The 23,447-nt window shown below is 43.5% G+C and overlaps 1 protein-coding gene across 8 annotated transcripts in view; it reads left to right on the top strand.

The window, feature by feature from the left end:
• The window catches only part of LOC144691642 (nipped-B-like protein), a 564,605-nt gene that overhangs the window by 88,062 nt on the left and 453,096 nt on the right, over positions 1–23,447 (top strand). For 7 of the 8 annotated variants that reach the window (XM_078559979.1, XM_078559947.1, XM_078559954.1 and 4 more), the window contains exon 2: positions 2,742–2,888. In XM_078559979.1, the coding sequence (XP_078416105.1) occupies positions 2,825–2,888 (64 nt within the window). In that variant the 5' untranslated portion in view covers positions 2,742–2,824. Of the gene's footprint in view, positions 1–2,741; positions 2,889–23,447 lie in introns of those variants that run through there. The other variant, XM_078559970.1, reaches the window with a different exon arrangement.

Here is a 23,447-nt window from a genome sequence, read left to right on the forward strand (position 1 = left end):
TATAGGCCAGATGGGGAAGGACAGCATGCTTCCTTCCCTAAAATATGTTACTGAACTACTTGGGGTCACTTAGTGATATCAGCTTTTTATTTCCTGTTTTTTTTTCAAACTGAATTCAAATTCTCAAATTAGCATGTTGAGATTTGAACCCTCATTCTCTGGGTTATTAGTTCAGGACACCTGGATCACTAATACAAAAGTAAAATACCTGTGCATGCTGGAGATCCAAAATTAAAAACTGAAAATGCCAGAAACTCTCCAGCAGATGAGGAAGCATTAGTAGATAGAGGAAGGTAAGGTAAACATTGCATCGTAACATTGATAAGAGGCTGTTTGTTGACATTGTAACTGCGGAGGGTGCACTTGCCGCACATGCAGTCACAGTGCCTATGACATCACTGCCAGGGGGTAGCTGCCTGCATCAAAAGAATATTACCACCCTTAATATTGAGCAGTGTAAAACTATTTTAACAAATGCAACACCAATAAAATGTGATTTTTTTTTCAAATGTTTCTCCGCTTTGCAGAGTCTTTAATGATGTATGATCTACACTCTGACAACCATGGTTAAGGATTGTATTTTTCACGGAATGTTGATCCCCAAAACACCAGTTAAAGATCTTGGAATCGCATGTAATTAAATTCCGATTTGACCTCCCCTCCTCACTGGCCGCCCTGCTCCTGACCCTTCACTGCATTCCGCTCGCTGCCCTGCTCCCTCACTGCCTACCACTCGCCGCTCAGCAGAGGACTGGCGACACAGCCAAGGGTTGCGTGAGGAGCGGTGAACAGGCCAATGAACACAGTGACAGGGTGGCATGCCGGGTGGTGTGCGTGAGGCGGCAAGCTGGAGGCAGCAAGCGGGTGGTGAGCATTCAATGGATGCACAATGATGTACATGCCCTGGTTAACTGAGTGGCTGCCAACTTCCTGTTCCAGTTTAGTGTCAGGAGATGCAGTGAAAGAAATTACTCTTTGACCTGTGTTCAAAATCTCTTAAACTTAATTTGGTACCTATGACTCATTCCATTTCTTCCCCCTCTCTAGATCTGTCCTATCTCTCACTCCCTTATTAGTTTAAACCACTCTGCTGTCTTATATTCCCTTCTCTTCAAGGACTTTGATAATTGTCCAATTTCATATGAAACCTGTGTTGGGACAGTTTCCTCCCACGCTTTTACTGGTCCGAGGCTATGTTAACCTATTTCATTTGTCAAATACATCAGTACTTGAAATTGTCTGTATTTATGTATTCCAGGGGCTAACATTCATATAAAAATTCTATGAGCCCATTATATTCTTCAATTACATAGTACTTGTAGAAGATTAACTGAGCTATTAATTAACTACTAAACTGACCTAATGGATTGAGGTAAAAGGTAAAAATGAAACAAAAACAGAAAATGTTGGAAAAACTCAGGCCTAACAGCATCTGTGGAGAAAAAAAAGTTAACGGTTCGAGTCCTTATGGCTCTTCAGAGGTAAAAATGTTTTGTTTGTGCATCTTCAAAACTGCCTGTGATGTAAGATTATTGCAAAAGAAATGAATGGGAGGGGAAGTTATGAATTTTGTTACACATATAGACTCAGACAAAACACAAGTGCAAGCTTGATGGACTAAATGTTTCTTCAGGGCTCTTCTGAAAGACTAACCCTACAAAAGATGGACCAAGACAGACTGGCTGGTCAATAAAGTCTGTCCATTCAGTATGTTGCTGATAAAATTACGCAGCTGTTGGCAGGTGGGCAGTACTGGAATAGTTTACTTAGAGGCATAAAGGGGACAAAAAAATCTTGGGGGTTTTTGTACAAGGAGTCCATCCCAAAAGTATTAGGGTGAGCAGTGCAATGGTATTTGCTCAAGAGGACAGAATTTAATCTAACCCAATTTGAAGCTGAAAGTACAAAGCATATACGTGCAAGATAATCCTTTCACATACTGCTCACAAACAAATGTCCGTGCATGTAAGGAGCAGTGAGCATATCTTTAATTTCTAAGATTCTGCATTTGATTGTTAAGCAGCTTAGTTTTGTTTTCTAGAGGTTATTAAACATCAATGTCATTAACACTTGATGCTCCTTTTTAATTCTTTAAATTTCCTTTTAAAGGCTTGATTAGAATTGCAAAGTTTGCTTTTAATATTCTGGCCATGTTGATGAAGATTATATTTCTAAGTAAAGTTATGACTAGTATTCATGATGCAAATGTGATATTTTTGGAAAATTATTTTGACATTCCAGCTATTTAAAGCATTTGTTTGGGAAATACAGCAGAACTACCCTTTAAAATCTACTCGTTAATCATTAAGCTTCCTTTCATTTTTGAATGCTGACTACTTTTCTAGTTTCATCATTTCCTGTTTTTATTTCAAATATTCAGGATTTGTTTTTTCTTTTGCTTAGTAAGAACCGGCAAATAGCGAAAGACTAGGAATGACAAGCGTGTCATCAGTTTAAAATTGTCTCGAGGGCGTGAGTTAGGAGATATTTCTTCACACCTGGTACTTAGGACATGAACTCCTTTGTCACAAACCTTTGATTCATTTAACAGAAAATTTATGAATATTTGAAATAGGGAAAGATATAGGGCTATGGAGAAGGGGCAATGCAGTTTTGGATTGCTTCAGCATTGAGCCAGCGTGGATACAATGGCCAAATAGTGGCCCTCTCTGACTGTGTTTCCAACTGAACTGGAATTGATGTAACTACTGATATTGATGGACTGACTTTGTTTTTTGCAGTATCTGGGAGATGTGAAGTGAAGTTGACTGGGACCTAGACTGAAATATCTGTGCATAGACACGATTATTTCTACAACTTCAGGATGAATGGGGATATGCCTCATGTTCCCATCACCACACTTGCTGGGATTGCTAGCCTCACTGATTGTAAGTACTGACTTTTATTGTTTACCATTCTGTTGTAGGCTTCTAAATGTCTAATGTTCCTGTTGCAGTTCTACAGTTTAAATAGAGTTTATTTGAGGTATGATTGGAACTGGGATTGCATAGCAGTGTCCACTACGGAAGTCTTTACAGTGATACTTTGAAACACGTGCAAAGTTCATTAAACGTGTTTCGAGTTGATTTTCGTATGTGACCTCAATATGCATCTTATTATGTAGTAATAGATTTTATAATGGAGCCAATTGGTTTTTTTTTGCTGACACTTTTTTTTATTCTTGCTTTCACTTGATTGTCAACAGTTATACAATGTACTAAAGTTCGGGGTCATCTAGGATCTAAATTTGATCTATCAGTCCATCAATTGTGTACTTGGTTAATAGACAGGTAAACAAACAATCCTTGGTACCTATATGTTGAAGTGACTTCTGCAGCATAAAGGCTGAAGGCTCATAGTGTTTTGCAATCCATTTTGATAATACAGATAGTGATTGTGAGGTGATTAAGGGTGGCGGATAAATCTAACACATTTGCAGAGCTTTGTACACTCATTTGAGATGAACTTTTTTGTTGCAGATTTCATTTGAACAAATCCAGACCAATGTCCTTGGGGTAATTTGCTAGTGCTATGGGGAAGGGGTTTGACTAATTTGGTAGGGGAAATTAGAGAGGAAGATACAGCACAACTTCAAGGTGGGCATTCCTAGAAGAGAAGTGGCAGTGAATTAAACAATGCAAAAGCAAAATACTGCAGATGCTGGAAATCTGAAATAAAAACATGCGGGAAATACTCTGCAGGTCAGACAGCATCTTTTTTTTTATTCATTCATGAGATGTGGGCTCCGCTGGCTGGGCCAGCATTTATTGCCCATCCGTGGTTGCCCTTGAGGGTGGTAGTGAGCTGCCTTATTGAACTACTGCAGTCCATGTGATGTAGGTACATCCACAGTGCTGTTAGGAAGGGAGTTCCAGGATTTTGACCCAGCGACAGTGAAGGAACGACGATATATTTCCAAGTCAGGATTGTGAGTGACTTGGAGGGGAACTTCCAGGTGGTGGTGTTTCCATGTGTCTGCTGCCCTTGTCCTTCTAGATGGTAGTGGTCGTGGGTTTGGAATGTGCTGTCCAAGGAGCCTTGGTGAATTCCTGCAGTGCAGCTTGTAGATGGTACACACTGCTGCTACTGTGCGTCGGTAGTGAATGTTTGTGGATGTGGTGCCAATCAAGCGGTCTGCTTTGTCTTGGATGGTGACAAACTTTGAGTGTTGTGGGAGCTGTACTCATCTAGGCAAATGGGGAGCATCCCATCACACTCCTGACTTGTGCCTTGTAGATGGTGGACAGGCTTTGGGGAGTCAGGAGGTGAGTTACTCGTCACACAATTCCTAGCCTCTGACCTGCTCTTGTAGTCACAGTATTTATATGGATAGTTCAGTTCAGTCTCTGGTCAATGGTAAACCCCAGGATGTTGCTTGTGGGAGATTCATTGATGGCAATGCCATTGAACATCATGGGGCGATGGTTGGATTCTCTCTTGTTGGATATGGTCATTGCCTGACACTTGTGTGGCATGATTGTTACTTGCCACTTGTCAGCCAAAACCTGGATATTGTTCAGGTCTTGCTGCATTTGGACATGGACTTCTTCAGTATCTGAGGAGTCGCGAATGGTCAACATTGTGCAATCATCAATGAACATCCTCCACTTCTGACGTTATGATGGAAGGAAGGTCATTGATGAAGCAACTGAAGATGGTTGGGCTGAGGACACTACCTTGAGGATCTCTTGCAGTGATGTCCTGGAGCTGAAATGACTGACCTCCAACAACCACAACTATCTTCCTTTTTGCTAGGCATGACTCCAACCAGTGGAGAGTTTTCCCCCTGATACCCATTGACTCCAGTTTTGCCAGGGCTCCTTAATGCCACACTCTGTCATATACTGCCTTGATGTCAAGGGCAGTCACTCTCACCTCGCCTTGGGAGTTCAGCTCTTTTGTCCATGTTTGAACCAAGGCTGTAATGAGGTCAGGACCCTGGCGGAACCCTAACTGAGTGTCAGTGAGCAGGTTATTGCTAAGCGAGTGCTGCTTACTAGCACTGTTGATGACCTCTTCCATCACTTTTTACTGATGATCGAGAGTAGACTGATGGGACGGTAATTGGTTGGGTGGATTTGTCTTGCTCGTTGTGTACAGGACATACCTGGGCAATTTTCCACTTAGCTGAGTAGATGCCAGTGTTGTAGCTGTATTGGAACAGCTTGGCTAGGAGTGAGGCAAGTTCTGGAGCACAAGTCTTCAGTACTTTTACTAGAATATTGTCAGGGCCCAAAGCCTTGCAGTATCCAGTGTCTTCATCCATTTCTTTATATTACGTGGAGTGAATCGAATTGGCTGAAGACTGATATCTCTGATGCTGGGGACCTCTGGAGGAGGCTGAGATGGATCATCCACTCAGCACTTCTGCTGAAGATTGTAGCAAATGCTTCAGCCTTATCTCCTGCATTGATGTGCTGGGCTCCTCCATCATTGAGGATGGGGATATTTGTGGAGCCTCCTCCTCAAGTGAGTTGTTTAATTGTCCACCATCATTCACGACTGGATGTGGCAGGACTGCAGAGCTTAGATCTGATTGCTTGGTTGTGGGGTCGCTTAGCCCTGTTTATCAATTGTTGCTTATGCTGTTTGGCACGTATGTAGTCCTGTGTTATAGCTTCACCAGGTTGACACCTCATTTTCAGGTATGCCTCGTGCTGCTCCTGGCATGCTCTCCTGCACTCTTCATTGAACCAGGGTTGATCCCTGGCTTGATGGTAATGATGGTAGAGTGGGGGATATGCCGGGCCATGAGGTTGCAGATTGTGTTCGAGTACAGTTCTGCTGCTCCTAATACCCACAGCGCCTTATAGATGCACAATCTTGAGTTGTTAGACCTGTTCGAAATCTATCCGCACAACAGGATAGAAGTTGTTCTCACTGTGAAGGCGGGACTTCGTCTCCACAATGACTGTGCGGTGGTCACTCCTACCGATACTGTTATGGACAGATTCATCTGCGGCAGGCAGGTTGGTGAGGATGAGGTCAAGCATTTTTTTCCCTCTTGTTGGTTCCCTCACCACCTGCTGCAGACCCAGTCTAGCAGCTATTTCCTTTAGGACTGGGGCAGCTCAGTCAGTAGTGGTGCTGCCGAACTAGTCTCAGTGACGGCCATTGAAGTCCCCCACCCAGAGTACATTCTGTGCCCTTGTCACCCTCAGTGCTTCCTCCAAGTGATGTTCAACATGGAGGAGCACTTGATTCGTCAGCTGAGGGAGGGCGGTACATAGTAATCAGCAAAGGTTTCCTTGCCCATGTTTGTCCTGATGCCATGAGACTTCATGGGGTCTGGAGTCAATGTTGAGGACTCTCGGGGCATCTCCCTCCCGGCTGTATACCGCTGTGCTGCCACATCTGCTGGTTCTGTCCTGCTGGTGGGACAGGACATACCCAGGGATGGTAATGGTGGTGTCTGGGACATTATCTGTAAGGTATGATTCCGTGAGGATGACTATGTCAGGCTATTGCTTGACTAGACTGTGAGATAGCTCTCCCAATTTTGGCACTACTCCCCAAGATGTTAGTAAGGAGGACGTTGCAGGTTGACAGGGCTGAGATTGCTGTTGTCTTTTGCAGTGCCTCGGTCGATGCCGGGTGGTCTGCCTGGTTTCATTCCTTTTTTGTGACTTTGTAGTGGTTTGTTACAACTGAGTGGCTTGCTAGGCCATTTCAGAGGGCATTTAAGAGCCAACCACATTGCTGTGGGTCTGGAGTCACATGTAGGCCAGACCAGGTAAGAGCGGCAGATTTCCTTCCCTGATGGACATTAGTGAACCAGATGGGTTTTTACAACAATCGACAATGGCTCCATGGTCATCATTAGACTTTTAATTCCAGATTTTTATTGAATTCAAATTCAGCGTGGTGGTATTCGAATCCGGGTCCCCAGAGCATTACCCTGGGTCTCTGGGTTACTAGTCCAGTGACAATAGCACAATGCCATCGTCTGCGCCCCCCAAAGTGGAGAGAAAGAGTTAACTTTTCAGGTCTGTGATTTTTTTATTTCATCAGAATTGTTCAACAGTTTTAGATCCTGGCCTCTACCTGATTTTGTTTCCTTCTTTCTTTACTGTGTTTATTTTTCCCCTCCTGTTTTTGTCGTATTTCCTTCTCATTGCCTTCGGACAGAAGCTATTCTTGATCCTGCCATTCACATCTCTTTTAGATTCATCTTGCTTGTCCCCTTACCACTTTCTTTGGCGCTACACCATGCAACCGTTTGTCATTTAATCTCTCCTGCCCTACACCAAACCCCATACATTCCCTTTTGTTATTCTCATTCACTAGCCTTTCACTTGCACGAAACCTATTACATTTCTAATTTTTCCCAGTTCTGATGAAAAATCACAGACTTGAAACATTAATTCTGATTTTCTGTCAACAGATGCTGCCAGACCTGAGTATATTTCCAGCATTTTCTGATTTTATTTCAGATTTTCCGGCATCTGCAGTATTTTGCTCCATGAAAGGTACAGACTGAATGCCCTCACTGTGCTAAACTATTTTATTGATTCTGCCCCATTCAGTTTCTTATTTTCCTACCTGTAGATGATTCTATTTTTCCTACCAATGCACATCCTCTCTCATTTATCTGTCAGTATTCATTTGCTATATAACTGCCAAGATTGCAAGTTTTCTCATGCCTCGTTGCATTCTTCATTGTTGGCTATACCACCCCAACCTAGTTTGCTGTCATCATTACTTGCAACTCCTCTCAATTTCGTAAAATCACGTTGACTTTGTGTGATCATACTATGATCTTTGAAGTGTGTTGTTACGACTTCTACAGTAACAGGATTCCAGCATTTTTTCCGACAATAGATGTCAGGCTAACTGGCCTCTGGTTCTGTTTTCTCTCTCCCTCCTTTCTTGATAACAGGTTTACATTTGCTAACCTCCAGTTCGCTTGGACCCTTCTAGAAACTAGAGAATATTGGAAAATCATAATCAGCGCATCCACCATCTCAGCAGCCAACTCTTTCGAAGCCTACGATATAGGCCTTCAGGTCCTGGGGCTTTGGCTTCTCCAGTACTTTTTTTCTGCTGATATTAATTTGCGTTCCACAGCTTTTTTAGTCCCTTGATTATCCTTTGTTTCTGATATGTAATTTTTGTGTCTTCTACTGTAAAAATGCACCAAGTATTTCAATGTCTTTGCCATTTCCTCATGCCCCATAATTTCTCCTGTTGCTGCCTCTAAGGGACCAAGCTTACACTAGTTACTCTACTTTTTATACACTTGCAAAAGCTCTTACAATCGTTTTTTTATGTTCCTGTCTAGTTTACTATCATTCCAATTTTTCCTTCTTCAACATTTTGGTGTCCTGTTGCTGGCCCACATCCTCAGATTTGCTACTATTCTTTGCAACATTATAATCTTTTTTCCTTTAATCTAATACTGTCCTTCACTTCCTGAGTAACCCACGGGTGGACCTTTCATGCTGAGTTTTTGTTCTTGTTGAATGTTTGTTCTTTGATTAATGTTTTCTAATGTTTATTTATCGCCATAGCTTTTAGTCTATTTACTCGATCAACTTTAGCCAACTCTCCCCCTCGTACTTGAGTAATTGGCTTTGTTTAAGTTTCTTGTTCAGGACTGGTTTGTGTCGTTTTCAAATTTCATATGGAATACAATTGTCATTTTTACCCCAGAGGATCTTTTACAATGAGATTACTAATTAAACTTGCCTTATTGTACAATGTTCAATCTAAAACAGTGCTCCAGGAAACTGTCACAAAAGCATTTGACAAACTCATCTTTCAGACTACCTTTGCTGATTTGATTTATCCAATCTATAAGATGATTAAAGTCCCCAAGATTGCCTTTGTTACGAGCTCCAATTAATCACTCGGTCCAATGGTATTGTTGTCAGCTCTCCCTCAATTCGAGAATGACATCTAGTCAGGGTCGTGAGTTTCTGCCATGGGGCTTCATGTGACTGCCGATTTTTGACCTGCAGATCTTTGGGCACATGGGACAGGTAGATTTGCTTCCTTTTCTTTCCTCCTCTGCTGCTACTCTGCCTTATCACCAAAATGTTGGGACACGAAGTGTGATGTAGCTTGATGGACTCGTTGTTGCAATCCTGAACAATTGACAGCAAACTTCTCCCAGTCATTAATGTCAATGCTGCCATGTTTCAAGGAGAGCTTCAGAGTGCCTTTGAAGTGTTTTCTTTGTCCTCCCCTGGAATGTTTGCCATTTGAGAGTTGAGGAAACAGGACCTGGTGTGGGAGAGACTTTTCAGCCATCTAGACATAGTGTCCAGTCCATCGAAGTTGGTTGTAGGAGCTTTGCCTGAATGCTCATAGAACTGGCTTCAAGAAGGACAGTAGTGTCTGTTGAATGAATTTCTCTAGCACTCTTGTGTGTCATTGGTACACATTCCAGGTCTCACTGCAGTACAGGAGTGTGGTGATAACAAGTGCTCTGTACATAAGGACTTCTGTTGATTTGCAGTGGTCTTTGTCGAACATTCACTGATGTAGCTTGTAGAAGGCTGAGCTGGTGCAGCTGATCCAGTGTTGGATCTATGCCCCTCAATCTTATAAACCTCAACATTCCGGGATATAGAATCTTCAGGTGAGGATGGAGGGGAGGGGGTGAAAGAGGAGGAGGCGTTGCATTATTAGTTAAGGAGTCAGTTACTGCAGTAAAGAGAGATGATATCTTGGAGGAGACATCGAATGAAGCTTTGTGGGTAGAGCTTAGGCATAAGAAAGGGGCAGCCACATTGTTAGGTGTTTATTGTAGACCCCCAGATAGTCAGCGGGAAATTGATGAGCAAATATGTGCATAATTTGAGGAGGTGTGTAAAAACAATAAAAATAGGGTAATTATATTAGGCGATTTCAACTTTCCCAACATTAATTGGGATAGACATAGTGTTAAGGGCTTGGATGGAGTGGATTTCTTGAAATGTGTACAGGAGAACTTTTGAGGTCAATATGTAGAGGGTCCAACAAAGGACGGCGCAGTACTGGACCTAATTCTGGGGAATGAAGCCGGACAGGTAGCTGAGGTGGTGTGGGGGAGTATTTTAGTGATAGCGACCACAACACGGTACAATTTAAGCTTGTTATGGACAAAGAAATCGACAAGTTGCAAAAATATGTTTTGGATTGGGGGAGAGCGAATTTTAGTAAAATAAGGTATGATCTGGCCAAAGTAGATTGGGAACAGCTACTTGTAGGGAAATCTACAGAAGAGCAGTGGGGGCATTCAGAAAGGAAATAGGGAGGGTACAGGCTCAACATTTTCCCTCTAGGGTGATAGGAAGGAGTAACAAGCCCAGAGAACCATGGATGACCATAGATTTCAGGTTACGATGAGAAGGAAAAGAGAGGCTTTTAGCAGGTACAAGGGAAGCAAATCAGCGGAGGCATCAGTGGAGTACAGAAAGTGCAGGGTGGAGCTTAAGAAAGCAATTAGGAGAGCAAAGAGGGGATATGAGAAAGCTCTGGCTGGTAAAAGGGAAAATCCCAAGATGTTCTATAAGTATATCAATGGGAAGAGGATAACCAGGGAAAGAGTAGGGCCCATAAGGGACCAAGGGGGCAGTCTATGGGTGGAGCCAGAGGACATCGCTAGAGTGTTGAACAAATACTTCACATCCATCTTCACCCAAGAGAATGAGGATGAAGGTATTGAACTCGGGGAGAGAGACTGTAAGGTTCTTGAGCAAATTGATATAGGGAGTGACAAGGTATTGGAGGTGTTGGCAGGCTTAAAAGTGGACAAATCTCCAGGTCTGGATGATTTGTGTCCCAGACAGCTGAGGGAGGCAAGGGAGGAGGTCGCAGGGGCCTTTGGCAATGACTAGATTCTCTCTTGTTGGAGATGGTCATTGCCCAGCACTTATGTGGCATGAATGTTACTTGCCAGCCCAAGCCTGAATGTTATCCAGGTCTTGCAGCATATGAGCATGGACTGCTTCAGTATCTGAGGAATCACGAATGGTGCTGAACATTGTGCAATCAGCAGCGAACATCCCCACTTCTGATCTTTTGATGAAAAGAAGGTTTATTGAAGCAGCTGAAGATGGTTGGGTTTTGCCATGGCTTTGTGATGCCACGCACTGTCAAATGTGGCTTTGATGTCAAGGGCAGTCGCTTTTGCCTCTCCTCTAGAGTTCAGCTCTTTTGTCCATGTTTGGACTAGGGCTGTAATCAGGTCAGGAGCTGAGTGATCCTGGTGGAACAGAAACTGAACAGCAGTGAGCAGGTTGTTTAAGTGCCACATGTTAGCACTCTTGATGGCAGCTTCCATCACTTCACTGACGATTGAAAGTAGACTGATGGGGTGGTAATTGGTTGGGTTCGATTTCTCCTTTTTGTGTACAGGACATGGCTGGACAGTTTTCTACATAGCTAGGTAGATGCCAGTGTTGTAGCTGTACTGGGACAATTTGCTGCAGGCGCCACTAGTTCTGGGGCACAAGTCTTCAGTACTATTGCCGGAATGTTGTTAGGGCCCATAGCTGCTGCAATATCCAATGCTTTCAGCTGTTTCTTGATTTCACATGGAGTGAATTGAATTGGCTGAGGACTGGCACCTGTGATGCTGGGGACCTCAGGAGGAAGCTGAGATGGATCACCCACTCGGCATTTCTGTCTGAAGATTATTGCAAGTGCTTCAGTCTTTACTTTTGCACTGATATGCTGGGCTCCTCCATCATTGAGGAAGGGGATAGCTGTGGAGCTGCCTCCTCTGATAAGATGTTTAATTGTCCACCACCATTCACGATTGGATATGGCAGGACTGCAGAGCTTAGATCTGATCCGTTGGTTGTGGGATCACTTAGTTTGTCTATTGTATGTTCCTTTCGCTGTTTGGCACACAACTAGTCCTGTGTTGTAGCTTTACCAGGTTGGCACCTCATTTTTAGGGGTGCCAAGTGTTCCTTCATTGAAGCAGGGTTGATCCCCTGGCTTGGCAATAATGGTAGAGTGAGGGATATACCGGGCCATGAGGTTACAGATTGTGTTTGAGTATAATTCTGCTGCTGCTGATGGCTCAAAGTGCTTCATGGATGCCCAGTCTTGAGTTGCTAGATCTGTTTGAAGTCGATCCCAATTATCACAGTGGTAGTGACACACAGCACGATGGAGGGAATCCTCAATGTGAAGATGGGACTTTGTCTCCATAAGGACTGTGGTCAATCCTACCGATACTGTCATGGAAGATGTATCTGCATACAGTAGATTGGTGAAGACAAGGTCAAGCAGGCTTTACCCTCTGGTCGGTTCCCTCACTACCTGCCGCAGACCCAGTCTAGCAGCTATGTCCTGTAGGACTTGGCCAGCTCGGTCAGTAGTGGTGCTGCTGAGTCACTCTTGGTTATGGACATTGAAGTCCTCCACCCAGAGCACATTCTGTGCCCTTGCCACCCTCAGTGCTTCCTCCAAGTGATGTTCAACATGGAGGAGCACTGATTCATCACCTGAGGGAGGGTGGTACGTGGTAATCAGCAGGAGGTTTCCTTACTCATGTTTGTCCTGATGTCATGAGATTTAATGAGGTCCAGAGTTGATGCTGAGAACTCCCAGGGCAACCCTCCCCTGACTGTATACCACTGTGCTGCCACCTCTGCTGGGCCTGTCCTGCTGATGGGACAGGACATATCCAGGGATGGTGATGGTGGTGTCTGGGACATTATCTGTAAGGTATGATTCCATGAGGATGACTGTCAGGCTGTTGCTTGACTAGTCTGTGAGACAGCTCTCTTAATTCTGACACTATTTCCCAGACATGAGCAAGGAGGACTTTGCAGGATTGACAGGGCTGTATTTGCCTTTGTAGTTTCCGGTACCTAAGTTGATGCCGGTTGATCTGCCTGTTTTCATTACTTTTTGTAGACTTTGTAGTGGCTTTGATACTACTAATGGCTTGCTAGGTCATTTCTGAGGGCATTTAAGAGTCAACCACATTGCTCTGGGCCTGGAGTCGCATGTAGGTCAGACAAAGACGACAAATTTCCTTCCAAAATGACATAGTGACTCGGGTGGGTTTTTACAACACTTGGCAGTAGTTTCATGGTCGCTACTACCAAGACTAACTTTTTAATTCGAGATGTGGAAAAATGTGAAGTTGTTCACTTTGGCAAGAGGAATAAAAAAACAGAATGGTATTGACAAGATGGACATGGAAAGGATGTTTCTTCTTGTGGGTGAGTCCAAAACTAGGGGGCACTGTTTTAAAATTAGGGGTCGCCCTTATAGGACAGAGATGGAAGAAATTCTTTGAGGGTTGTGCGACTTTGGAAGTCTCTGTCTCAGAAGGCAGCGGAGGCTGGGTCCCTGAATATTTTTAAGATGGAGGTAGATAGATTCTTATTGAGCAAGGGAATCCAAGGTTATCAGGGATAGATGGGAATGTGGAACTTGAAACACAAAACAGATCAGCCATGATCTTACTGAGTGGCGGAGCAGGCTCAAGGGGCCGAATGGCCTACTACTATTTTGTGCGTTCACAGAATCTCTCAGTGCAGAAGAGGCTCGTATTGATTAACTGAATTTGAATGCTCCCATATGCTGTGATGGACTTCGATCCTGTGTCCCCAGAGCATTACCCGGGGCCTCTCGATTACTAGTCCGCGACAATACCACTACGCCACCGCCTCCCTTCCAACTACCACCTCTTTTACCATGATTTGGATAGCAACATCTTCCTTGGCGAAAATAGAAAATACTAACATACGAATCAGGGGCAAGAGTAGGCCATTCGTCCCCTGGAGCCTGCTCTGCCATTCAGTAAGATAATGACTGATCTGATTGTGGCCACAAACCTGAATTCCGCCTGCCGCCAGTAACCTTTGACTCCCTTGTTAGTCAAGAATCTTGTCTACCTCTGCTTTAAAAAATATTCACTGACCCTGCCTCCACCACTCTCTTCCCAAGAGAGACCAAGGATTCATGACCCTCAGAGAAAAAATATTTCTTCTGATCTCAGTCTTAAATGGGAGACCCCTTATTTCTAAACTGTGCCCCCTAGTTCTAGCCTCTCCAAAAAGGGGAAACCCACAAGAGGAAAACTCCTTTAAGCATCCACCCTGCCAAGTCCTGTCAGGATCTTGTATGTTTTAATAAGATCACCTCTCAATTTTCTAAACTCCAATGGATAAAGCCTGTCCAGCCTTCCTTCGTAAGATAACAGCGCCCTCCTCCCAGGTATCAATCGAATGAACATTCTCTGAACTGCTAATGCATTTCTTTCCTTTCTTAAATAAGGAGACCAAAGCTGTAGATCTCTGACCAATGCCCTGTACAATTGTATAGATGCAAGTATTCATTTGCCACCTCAGCCATGGCCCCTGCCTCTGTCTGCAAATCCCTTTTTTGGTCCCTAATCGGCTCCACTCCTTTTACCACCTTTTTACTATTTATATGCCTATATAAAAAAAACTTTGGGGATTTCCTTTTATGATGGCTGCCAGTCACTTTTCATACTCTTTTAGCTTCCTCGCTTTTTTGCTTCTCCTCTGAACCTTCTATGTTCAGTCTGGTTCGTGGTTATATTATCCACCTGACATAAGGGCCCTTTTTCTTTGTCTTAATCTCTCTCTCTTTTTGCTGTCCAGGGATTGCTTTATTTGTTTGCCCTACCCTTCCTCTTCATGGGAATATACCTCGACTGTGCCTGAACTATCTCCTCTTTGAAGACAATCCATTATTCAGTCACTGTTTTTCCTGCCAACCTTTGATTCCAAGTATTGGCCCAGATCCATTCTTACCCCATTGAATTTGGCTTTCCCCCATTTATTCCTACTGTGGATTGTTCATTGTTCTTTTCCATAATCATCCTAAACCTTATGATAGGATGATCACTGTCTCCTAAATGTTCTCCTACTGACACTTGATTTACTTGGCCCACCTCATTCCTAAGAACAGGCCTAGCAGTGCTGCCTTTCTTATCGAACTGGAAGCATACTGCTGAGAGAAATTTTCTGAACACACCCTAGGAATTCTTGCCGCTTTCAACCTTTTACACTACTATCATCTCAGTCTCTTATAGCTAATTTAAGCCTTCGTTATAACTGCTCTACATTTCTTGCACCCCTCTGTAATTTACTTGCAAATTTGTTCCTCTACATCTACTAGTTGGTGGCCTATCAGCAGCACCGAGCAATGTAATTGCACCTTCTTTGTTCCTTAACTCTAACCAATAGATTTCCCCTTCACCTCTGGGACATCTTCTTTCTCTGGCACAACAATGCTCTTCTGAATCAATGCTGCCACCCTCCCCTGCCCCTTTCTTCTTTTCTTATCTTTCCTGAGCACCTTGTATCCAGCATTATTTAATACCCAGTTCAGCCCTGCTTTGAATGTGAATTGGCTTCAGTCAATCTTGGGCAATCTTTGGGCCTAGAACACTACCCTGAGAAACTCTTAGTTTCCACTACTTTTGGTTTTCCACTAGCTATATTTGGAGTGAACATAGGAATATATGAACTAAGAGCAGGAATAGGCCACTTAGCCCCTCAAGCTTGCTCCGCCGTTCAATAAGATCATGGCTGATCTGATTGTAACCTCAACCCCACATTCCTGCCTACCCCCAATAACCTTTCACCACCTTGTTAATCAAGAATCTATCTAGCTCTGCCTTAAAAATATTCAAAAACCCTGCTTCCACTGCCTTTTCAGGAAGAGAGTTCCAAAGACTCATGACTGAGAAAAAATTTCTCCTCATTGTCTTAAATGGTCGATCTCTTATTTTTAAACAGTGACCCCTAGTTCTAGATTCTCCCACATGAGGAAACATCCTCTCCACATCCACCCTGTTAAGACTCCTCAGGACCTTAAAGGTTTTGACCAAGTCGCTTCTTACTCTTCTAAACTCCAGCGATACAAGCTTAGTCAGTCCAATCTTTCTTCATAAGACAAGCCGCCCATTCCTGGTATTAGTCTAGTAAACCTTCTCTGAACTGCTAACACATTTACATCTTTCTTTAAATAAGGAGACAGTAATGTACACAATACTCCAGATGTGGCCTCACCAATGTCCTGTACAACTGAAGCATAGCCTCCCTACATTTCAATTCCCCTCATTAAAGGAACAGCTGATATTTCCAATTCAGGATGGTGTGTGTCTTTGAGGGGTACTTGCAGGTGGTGGTGTTCCCATGCATTTGCTGCCCTTGTCCTTCTAGATGGTAGAGGTTGTGTGCTTAGAATGTGCTGTTGAAAGAGCCTTGGTGAGTTCCTGCAGTACATCTTGTAGATTGTACTGCTACTGTGTGCTGGTGGTGGAGGGAGTCATTGTTTGTGGATAGAGTACCAGTCAAGTGGGCTGCTTTGTCCTGGATGGTGTCAAGCTTCTTGAGTGTTGTAGGAGCTGCATTCATCCAGGCAAGCGGAGAGCATTTCATCATACACCTGACTTGTGCCTTGTAGATGGTGGGCAGGCTTTGGGGGGTCAGGAGGTGAGTTACCCACCACAGGATTTCAAGTCTCTGACCTGCTCTTGTAGCCACATTATTTATCTGGCTTGTCCTGTTCAGTTTCTGGTCAATGGTAACCCCCAGGATGTTGTTAGTGGGGGATTCAGTGATGGTAATGCCATTGAATGCCATGGGGCGATGGTTAAATTCTCTCTTGTTGGAGATGGTCATTGCCTGCCACTTGTGTGGCATGAATGTTCCTTGCCTCTTGTCAGTCCAAGCCTGAATATTGTCCAGATCTTGCTGCATATGGACAGGGACTGCTTCAGTATCTGAGGAGTTGTGAATGGTGCTGAACATTGTGCAATTAGCAGTGAACATCCCCACTTCTGACCTTCTGATGGAAGGAAGATCATTGATGAAATAGCTGAAGATGGTTGGGCCTAGAACACTACCCTGAGAAACTTGCAGTGACGCTCCTGGCATGCCCTCCTGCACTCATCATTGAATCCCCGGCATAACTGTAACGGTAGAGTGGGAGATATGCCGGGCCATGAGTTTACAGATTGTGGTTGTATACAATGCTGCTGCTGATGGCCCACAGTGCCTCATAAATGCCCAGTTTTGAGTTGCTGGATCTGTTGGAATTTTATCCCTTTATCACGGTTGTAGCACCACACAGTGCAATGGAGGATGTTCTCGATATGAAGATGGGACACTGTCTCCATAAGTACTGTGCGGTGGTCACTCCCTACCAACTGTCATGGACAAAAGCATCTGCGACAGGTATATTGATGAGGACAAGGTCATGTATGTTTTTTCCCCCTTGTTGGTTCCCTCCCCACCTGCTGAAGACCCAGTTTAGCAGCTATGTCCTTTAGGACTTGGTCAGTAGTGGTGCTACCGACCCACTCTTGGTGATGGACATTGAAGTCCCCCACCCAGAGTACTTTCTGTGCCATAGCCCACTAAGTGCTTCCTCCAAGTGGTGTTCAACATGGATTAGCACTGATTCATCAACTGAGAGGTGGGCAACAGCATGAGGTTCTGTTGCTGTGCCACCTTTGTGGATTCATATACGTATAGAAAATAAGATTTCTTTGCTCATCTACACTTTTCAACATTGTGCCATTTATAGTATACTGTTTTTTCATTTTAGTCCTCTCAAGGTGCAGCCTTTCAGTCTCTGCATTGAACTCACTACCATCCTTCTTCCTATTTCACAATAACTGTTGGGAAGGTTAAAACCATCATCACCTTGTCCTGTCAGAAACCTTGTTCTCTTGTCTCTTGTTTGTTTCAGGCAACATCTCCGGCAGGGCAGCACCCCTTGCATATGGCCACTTATTATGCTTTGCTAAAGTGCTCATGTAAACTGTAGAAAAATATAGCACCAGGCCAGCTGGAATTGAGAGATTGTCATCTGGAAGCAGGCATTGCAGGGAGATTTTCATTTTAATGTGGGAAGGGTGTGTTAGTTGCACCATTTACAGAACTAAAAACCTGACTTTCATAATTTACCAATGAAAATCTACAAATGCACATTTGTTTTTCCTAATGGTAGCACTTATTAAACCTGTTACCATTAGCAATGTCACAGAGGAATATGGGTGTAAATCAAATGTTTGATCAAAGGCACTGACTTGGCATTTTTGAGTGTATGGAGTGTGGAAATGGGCTCTGGCTCTGGCAGTACCTGGGTAAGGTCTGACTCTTAAGGGGCATTGGAGGGGAGCAGCTACAAAAGGCAAAGACATTCAAATTCTATTGATCGTTGTTATTGTCAGTCCCTTGATTCGAGGATGACGTCTGCTCAAGATTGAGAGTTTCTGCCACAGGTCTTCATGTGACCGAACAGACTGATTCTTGACCTGTAGATCTTTGGGCACATGGAGCAGGATGTCTCACAAGGTTGTGGGACCTGGAGTGTAGGACTTGCCTCCTTTTTTTCCTTTGCTGCTGCTTTGTCTCATCACTAAGATGTTGTGACTCAAAGCACGATGCAGCTTGATGGACAAGTTGTTGCCGTTTTTAACGATTGGTAGCAAGCTCCTCCCTGTCATTAATGTCAATGCTATCGAGCTGCAAGTAGAGCTTCAGGACACCCAGAACTAGCAATGTTTCATTTCAGTCCTGTTGATGCACTTGTTTAGGATGCACATATATGATTGAAGCAGTTTTGCCTGTTGTAATTTAATATCCAGTTGAAGACCAGCCTTGAGAAGCTGAGGCCTTGGAAATTAGCTTGTTAATGAAGATATTAAAATATAGTTAGTGGCTATATTTAGTCCCGTTGCTGTGAAATATTTAATTCCCCTAAATAACATTGTAAATAATGTAAATTAAAAAACTGAAAACTTTGTGGAGAAAGGTAATATGGTGCTACCTTGTGGTCAGAATCTGCAATTACACCATGTCTGATGGAACTTGATACAGTAATTGGGAAACGTGGGCAAAAAAAGTCACAGTTGGAGAATGAATGCCTAATTGTGTGATAAAGTATGATGGAACAAGGTCTGTGTACAATTTCCCATGTTAGACATGAAGAGTGCAGGGCGAATGTAGAGATGTGATGGACAGGAGGATGAACGAACGGGATAAAGGTATAAGACTAATGCTGCAGGCCAGTGGGAAAAGGCTGAATCAGGTTAGAAGCTGGTTGGGAGGGAACCAAAGGACATCACAGCAAAGCTGGGAAACACAAAAAATAGCACACTACTGGACAGCAATAGGGCCCTGAATGAGAGCCTCACTGGTCATCTTAAACAGCAGAGAGATTTAAAGCTGAGGGAAGGAAGCAATATAAATGCATATAAATAATAAAATAAAAATTCTCAGAAGTTCAGTTGAAATTGGCTCAATTGTGGGAAATTTTTTTATTCTTTCATGGGACGAGTGTGTCACTGATAAGGGCAGTATTTGTTGCCCAACCCAAATTATGCTTGGTGCTGGTGAGCTGCCACCTTGAACTGCTGCAGTCCATGTGGTGTAGGTACACCCACAGTGCTGTTAGGAAGGGATTTCTAGGATCTTAACCCAGCGACGGTCAAGATGGTGTGCGGCTTGAAGGGGAACTTCCAGGTGGTGCTGTTCCCATGCATCTGCTGCCCTTGTCCTTCTAGCTGATAGTGGTCATAGTTTAGAAGGTACTGTCATTGAAAGAGCCTTGGTGATTTGCTGCAGTGCATCTTGTGGATGGTACACACTGCTGCCAATGTGCACTGTTACTGGATAGTGTGCTGATCAAGCGGATTGCTTTGCCCTGGATAGTGTCGAGCTTCTTGAGTGTTGTTGGAGCTGCACTCTTCCAGGTGAGTGGAGAGTATTCCATCACACTCCTGACATGTAGATGGTGGACAGGCTTTGGGGAGACAAGAGTCGAGTTACTCGGCACAGAATTCCCAGCCTCTGATCTGCTCTTGTAGCAACAGGACAGTATCTATCTGGCTGGTCCAGTCAGTGTGGTCACTGGTAGCATCAGAAAGTTGATAGGAGATTCAGCAATGGTTATGCCATTGAATATGAAGGGAAATGGCTGGAGAGAGTTATTGCCTGTCACTTGCGTGGTGTGAAAGCTGCTTGCTGCTTATCAGCAGTGACTCTGGCTCTTAAGCTCTGTCTGAGACCCTGAGACCAAGCTGCTGCAGCTGATTACGTTTCCTGCACATATAGTTATCCAGGACAAGAGAAGCATCCTTGAGTTCCCTCATGGAACAGGATGCAGTAAACCTACTACTTGGATAAATCTCAGCAGCTGCTCACCAGTGCAATGCTTCTCCTGTGCTGATGTCACTTATATAGGGAGGTTAACTGAAAATTTTTACTTAACTCTGTGTTTTAGATTTTATACTGGAAAATTCAGACTTTTTGTGTTGTTATTCCCTGATATTTAATTTGAAGTTTATCCTCTTGATCTGATTGATTAACTGAGTAATAAAATTAATTATTCAATAAATTATCAAATTGGCTTTGGTTGATGGCTGTTTATTCAAGCTGCAACACTAGGGGGAGCAGATCCATGTGGGGCTGTCAGCTATTGCATTAAAACAAGCAATTTGTGTGACATAGGCTAACAATACTGTGCAGTGCTCAACCAATTGCAAGTTCTTGTATCCACTTTTTCTATAAGTTTTCTTCATTCTTTCTTGGGATGCGAGCATTATTGGCAAAACCAGCATTTGGTGCCTATCCCTATTACCGTTGAATTGAGTGGCTTGCTAGGCCATTTCAGAGGGCGGTTAAGAGTCAACCACATTGTTTGGGTCTGGAGTCTCATGTAGGCCATACCAGGTAAGGATGTCTTCTACAGTGAAGCCAGACAAATATCTGTTCAACACTTTTGCCATTTCCTTGTTTCCCATTATTCATTCCCATTCTCAGCCTCTCGAGGACCAACACTTACTTTAGTTAACCTTTTCGTTTTTAAGTATGTCTAGAAACTCTTACAATATTCTAATGTTTCTAGCTAGCTTTCACTCACATTCTAATTTCTCCCTCTAATTTTTTTGTCAGTTTCTAAAATCTGTCCAATCTCCTAACGTACCCACTAATCTTCACAGTATTATGTTTTTTTTTATTTTTTATACTATCCTCAACGTCCTTAGTTAATCATAGATGGTGCATACTTAAGTCTTTCTCAATGGAATATATCTTTGCTGAGAGTCTTCATTCACTGAATCGTTAGAAACATATTTTAGAGGGAATAGTTGATAGTTTAGGGGGAGATGGTGGCACGGTGGTAATGTCACTGGACTAGTAATCCAGATGCCTGGGCTAATGCTCTGGGGACACAGGCTCAAATCCCACATGCCAGCTGGTGGAATTTAAATTCAATTTTTAAATCTGGAAGATAAAGCTAATCTTAATAATAGTGACCATGAGACTATTAGTGATTATCACAAAGACCCAACTGGTTCACTATTGGCACCATCTATTTATAATCTATATTAATGACTTGGGTTCAGGGATAGAAGGCACTATAGCTAAATTTGCAGATGACACCAAAATAGGTGGGAAAGTAAGAAATAACAAAATTTACAAATGTATATGGACAGATTAGGTGAATGGGCCAAAATTTGGCAGATGGAATTTAAAGTGGATAAGTGTGAGGTTATCCATTTTGATCGGAAGAATAAAAAGGCGACTTATTATTTAAATGGAGAGAAACATCAGAATACTTCAGTGCACAGGGATCTGGCTGTCCTCGTGCATGAATCGCTGAAAGCTAGTATGCAGGTACAGCAGGTAATAAGGAAGGCAAATGGAATTTTGGCTTTTATTGCTAAAGGAATAGAGTATAAAAATAGGAAAGTGTTGTTGCAACTGTACAAGGCATTGGTGAGACCGCACCTAGAGTACTGTGCACAGTTTTGATCCCCTTACTTGAGGAAGGATGTAGTTGCATTGGAGGCGGTTCAGAGGAGGTTCACTAGATTGATTCCAGAGATGCGGGGCTTGTCTTATGAGGAGAGATTGAGCAGTTTAGGCCTATACTCACTAGAGCTTAGAAGGATGAGAGTATATCTAATTGAGGTATATAAGACGCTAAAGGGGATGGACAAAGTAGATGTGGAGTGGATGTTGCCCCTTGTGGGGCATTCCAGAACGAGTGGCCATAGTTTTAGGCTAAGGGATGGTAGATTTAAATCAGAGATGAGGAGGAATTACTTTTCTCAAACGGCCGTGAATCTGTGGAATTCACGACCTCAGAGTGCAGTGGATGTGGGGACGCTGAATAAATTTGAGGAGATAGACAGATTTTTAATTAGTAACGGGTTGAAGGGTTATAGGGAGAGGGTGGGAAATTGGAGTTGAGGCCGAAATGAGATCAACTTGTCTGGATGAATGCAGCTCCAACAACACTCGAGAAGCTTGACACCAGCCAGAGGAAAGCAACCTGCTTGATTGGCACCTCATTCACCACCTTGAACATAAGACCATAAGACATAGGAGCAGAAATTAGGCCATTTGGCCCATTGAGTCTGCTCCGCCATTCAATCATGGCTGATAAGTTTCTCAACCCCATTCTCCTGCCTTCTCCCTGTAACTTTTGATCCCCTTACCAATCAAGAACCTATCTATCTCGGTCTTAAATACACTCAATGACCTGGCCTCCACAGCCTTCTGTGGCAATGAATTCCATAGATTCACCACTCTCTGGCTAAAAAAGTTTCTCCTCATCTTTGTTCTAAACGGTCTTCCCTTTACTCTGAGGCTGTGCCCTCGGGACCTAGTCTCTCCTCCTAATGGAAACATCTTCCCCACGTCCACTCTATCCAGGCCTTTCAGTATTCTGTAAGTTTCAATCAGATCCCCCTTCATCCTTCTAAACTCCATCGATTATAGACCCAGAGTCCTGAAACGTTCCTCATATCTTAAGCCTTTCATTCCTGGGATCGTTCTTGTGAACCTCCTCTGGATCCTCTCCAGGGCCAGCACATCCTTCCTGAGATACGGGGCCCAAAATTGCTCTCAATATTCTAAATGTGATCTGACCAGAGCCTTAAAAAGCCTCAGCAGCACATCCCTGCTTTTATATTCTAGTCCTCTCGAAATAAATGCCAACATTGCATTTGCCTTTCTAACTACCGCGTCAACCTGCAAGCTAACCTTAAGAGAATCCTGGACTAGGACTCCCAAGTCCCCTTTGCGCTCCAGATTTCTGAATTCTCTCCCCATTTAGAAAATAGTCTATGCCTCTATTCTTCCTACCAAAGTGCATGACCTCACACTTCCCCACGTTGTATTCCATCTGCCACTTCTTTGCCCATTCTCCTAACCTGTCTAAATCCTTCTGCAGCCTCCCTGCCTCCTCAATACTACCTGTCCCTCCACCTATCTTTGTATCATCTGCAAACATCTACTCCTCCTACCACTGACGCACAGTGGCAGCAGTGTGTACCATCTACAAGATGCACTGCAGTAACTCAGCAAGGCTCCTTTTGATAGCACATTCCAAACCCGCAACCTTTACCACCTAGAAGGACAAGGGCAGCAGATGCATGGGAACGCCACCATCTGCAAGTCCTCCTCTAAGCCAGACACCATTCCTGACTTGGAAATATGACA

Source organism: Cetorhinus maximus, chromosome 2, assembly GCF_964194155.1.
Source record: "Cetorhinus maximus chromosome 2, sCetMax3.hap1.1, whole genome shotgun sequence".
In the NCBI taxonomy this organism is placed as follows: Eukaryota; Metazoa; Chordata; class Chondrichthyes; order Lamniformes; family Cetorhinidae; genus Cetorhinus; species Cetorhinus maximus.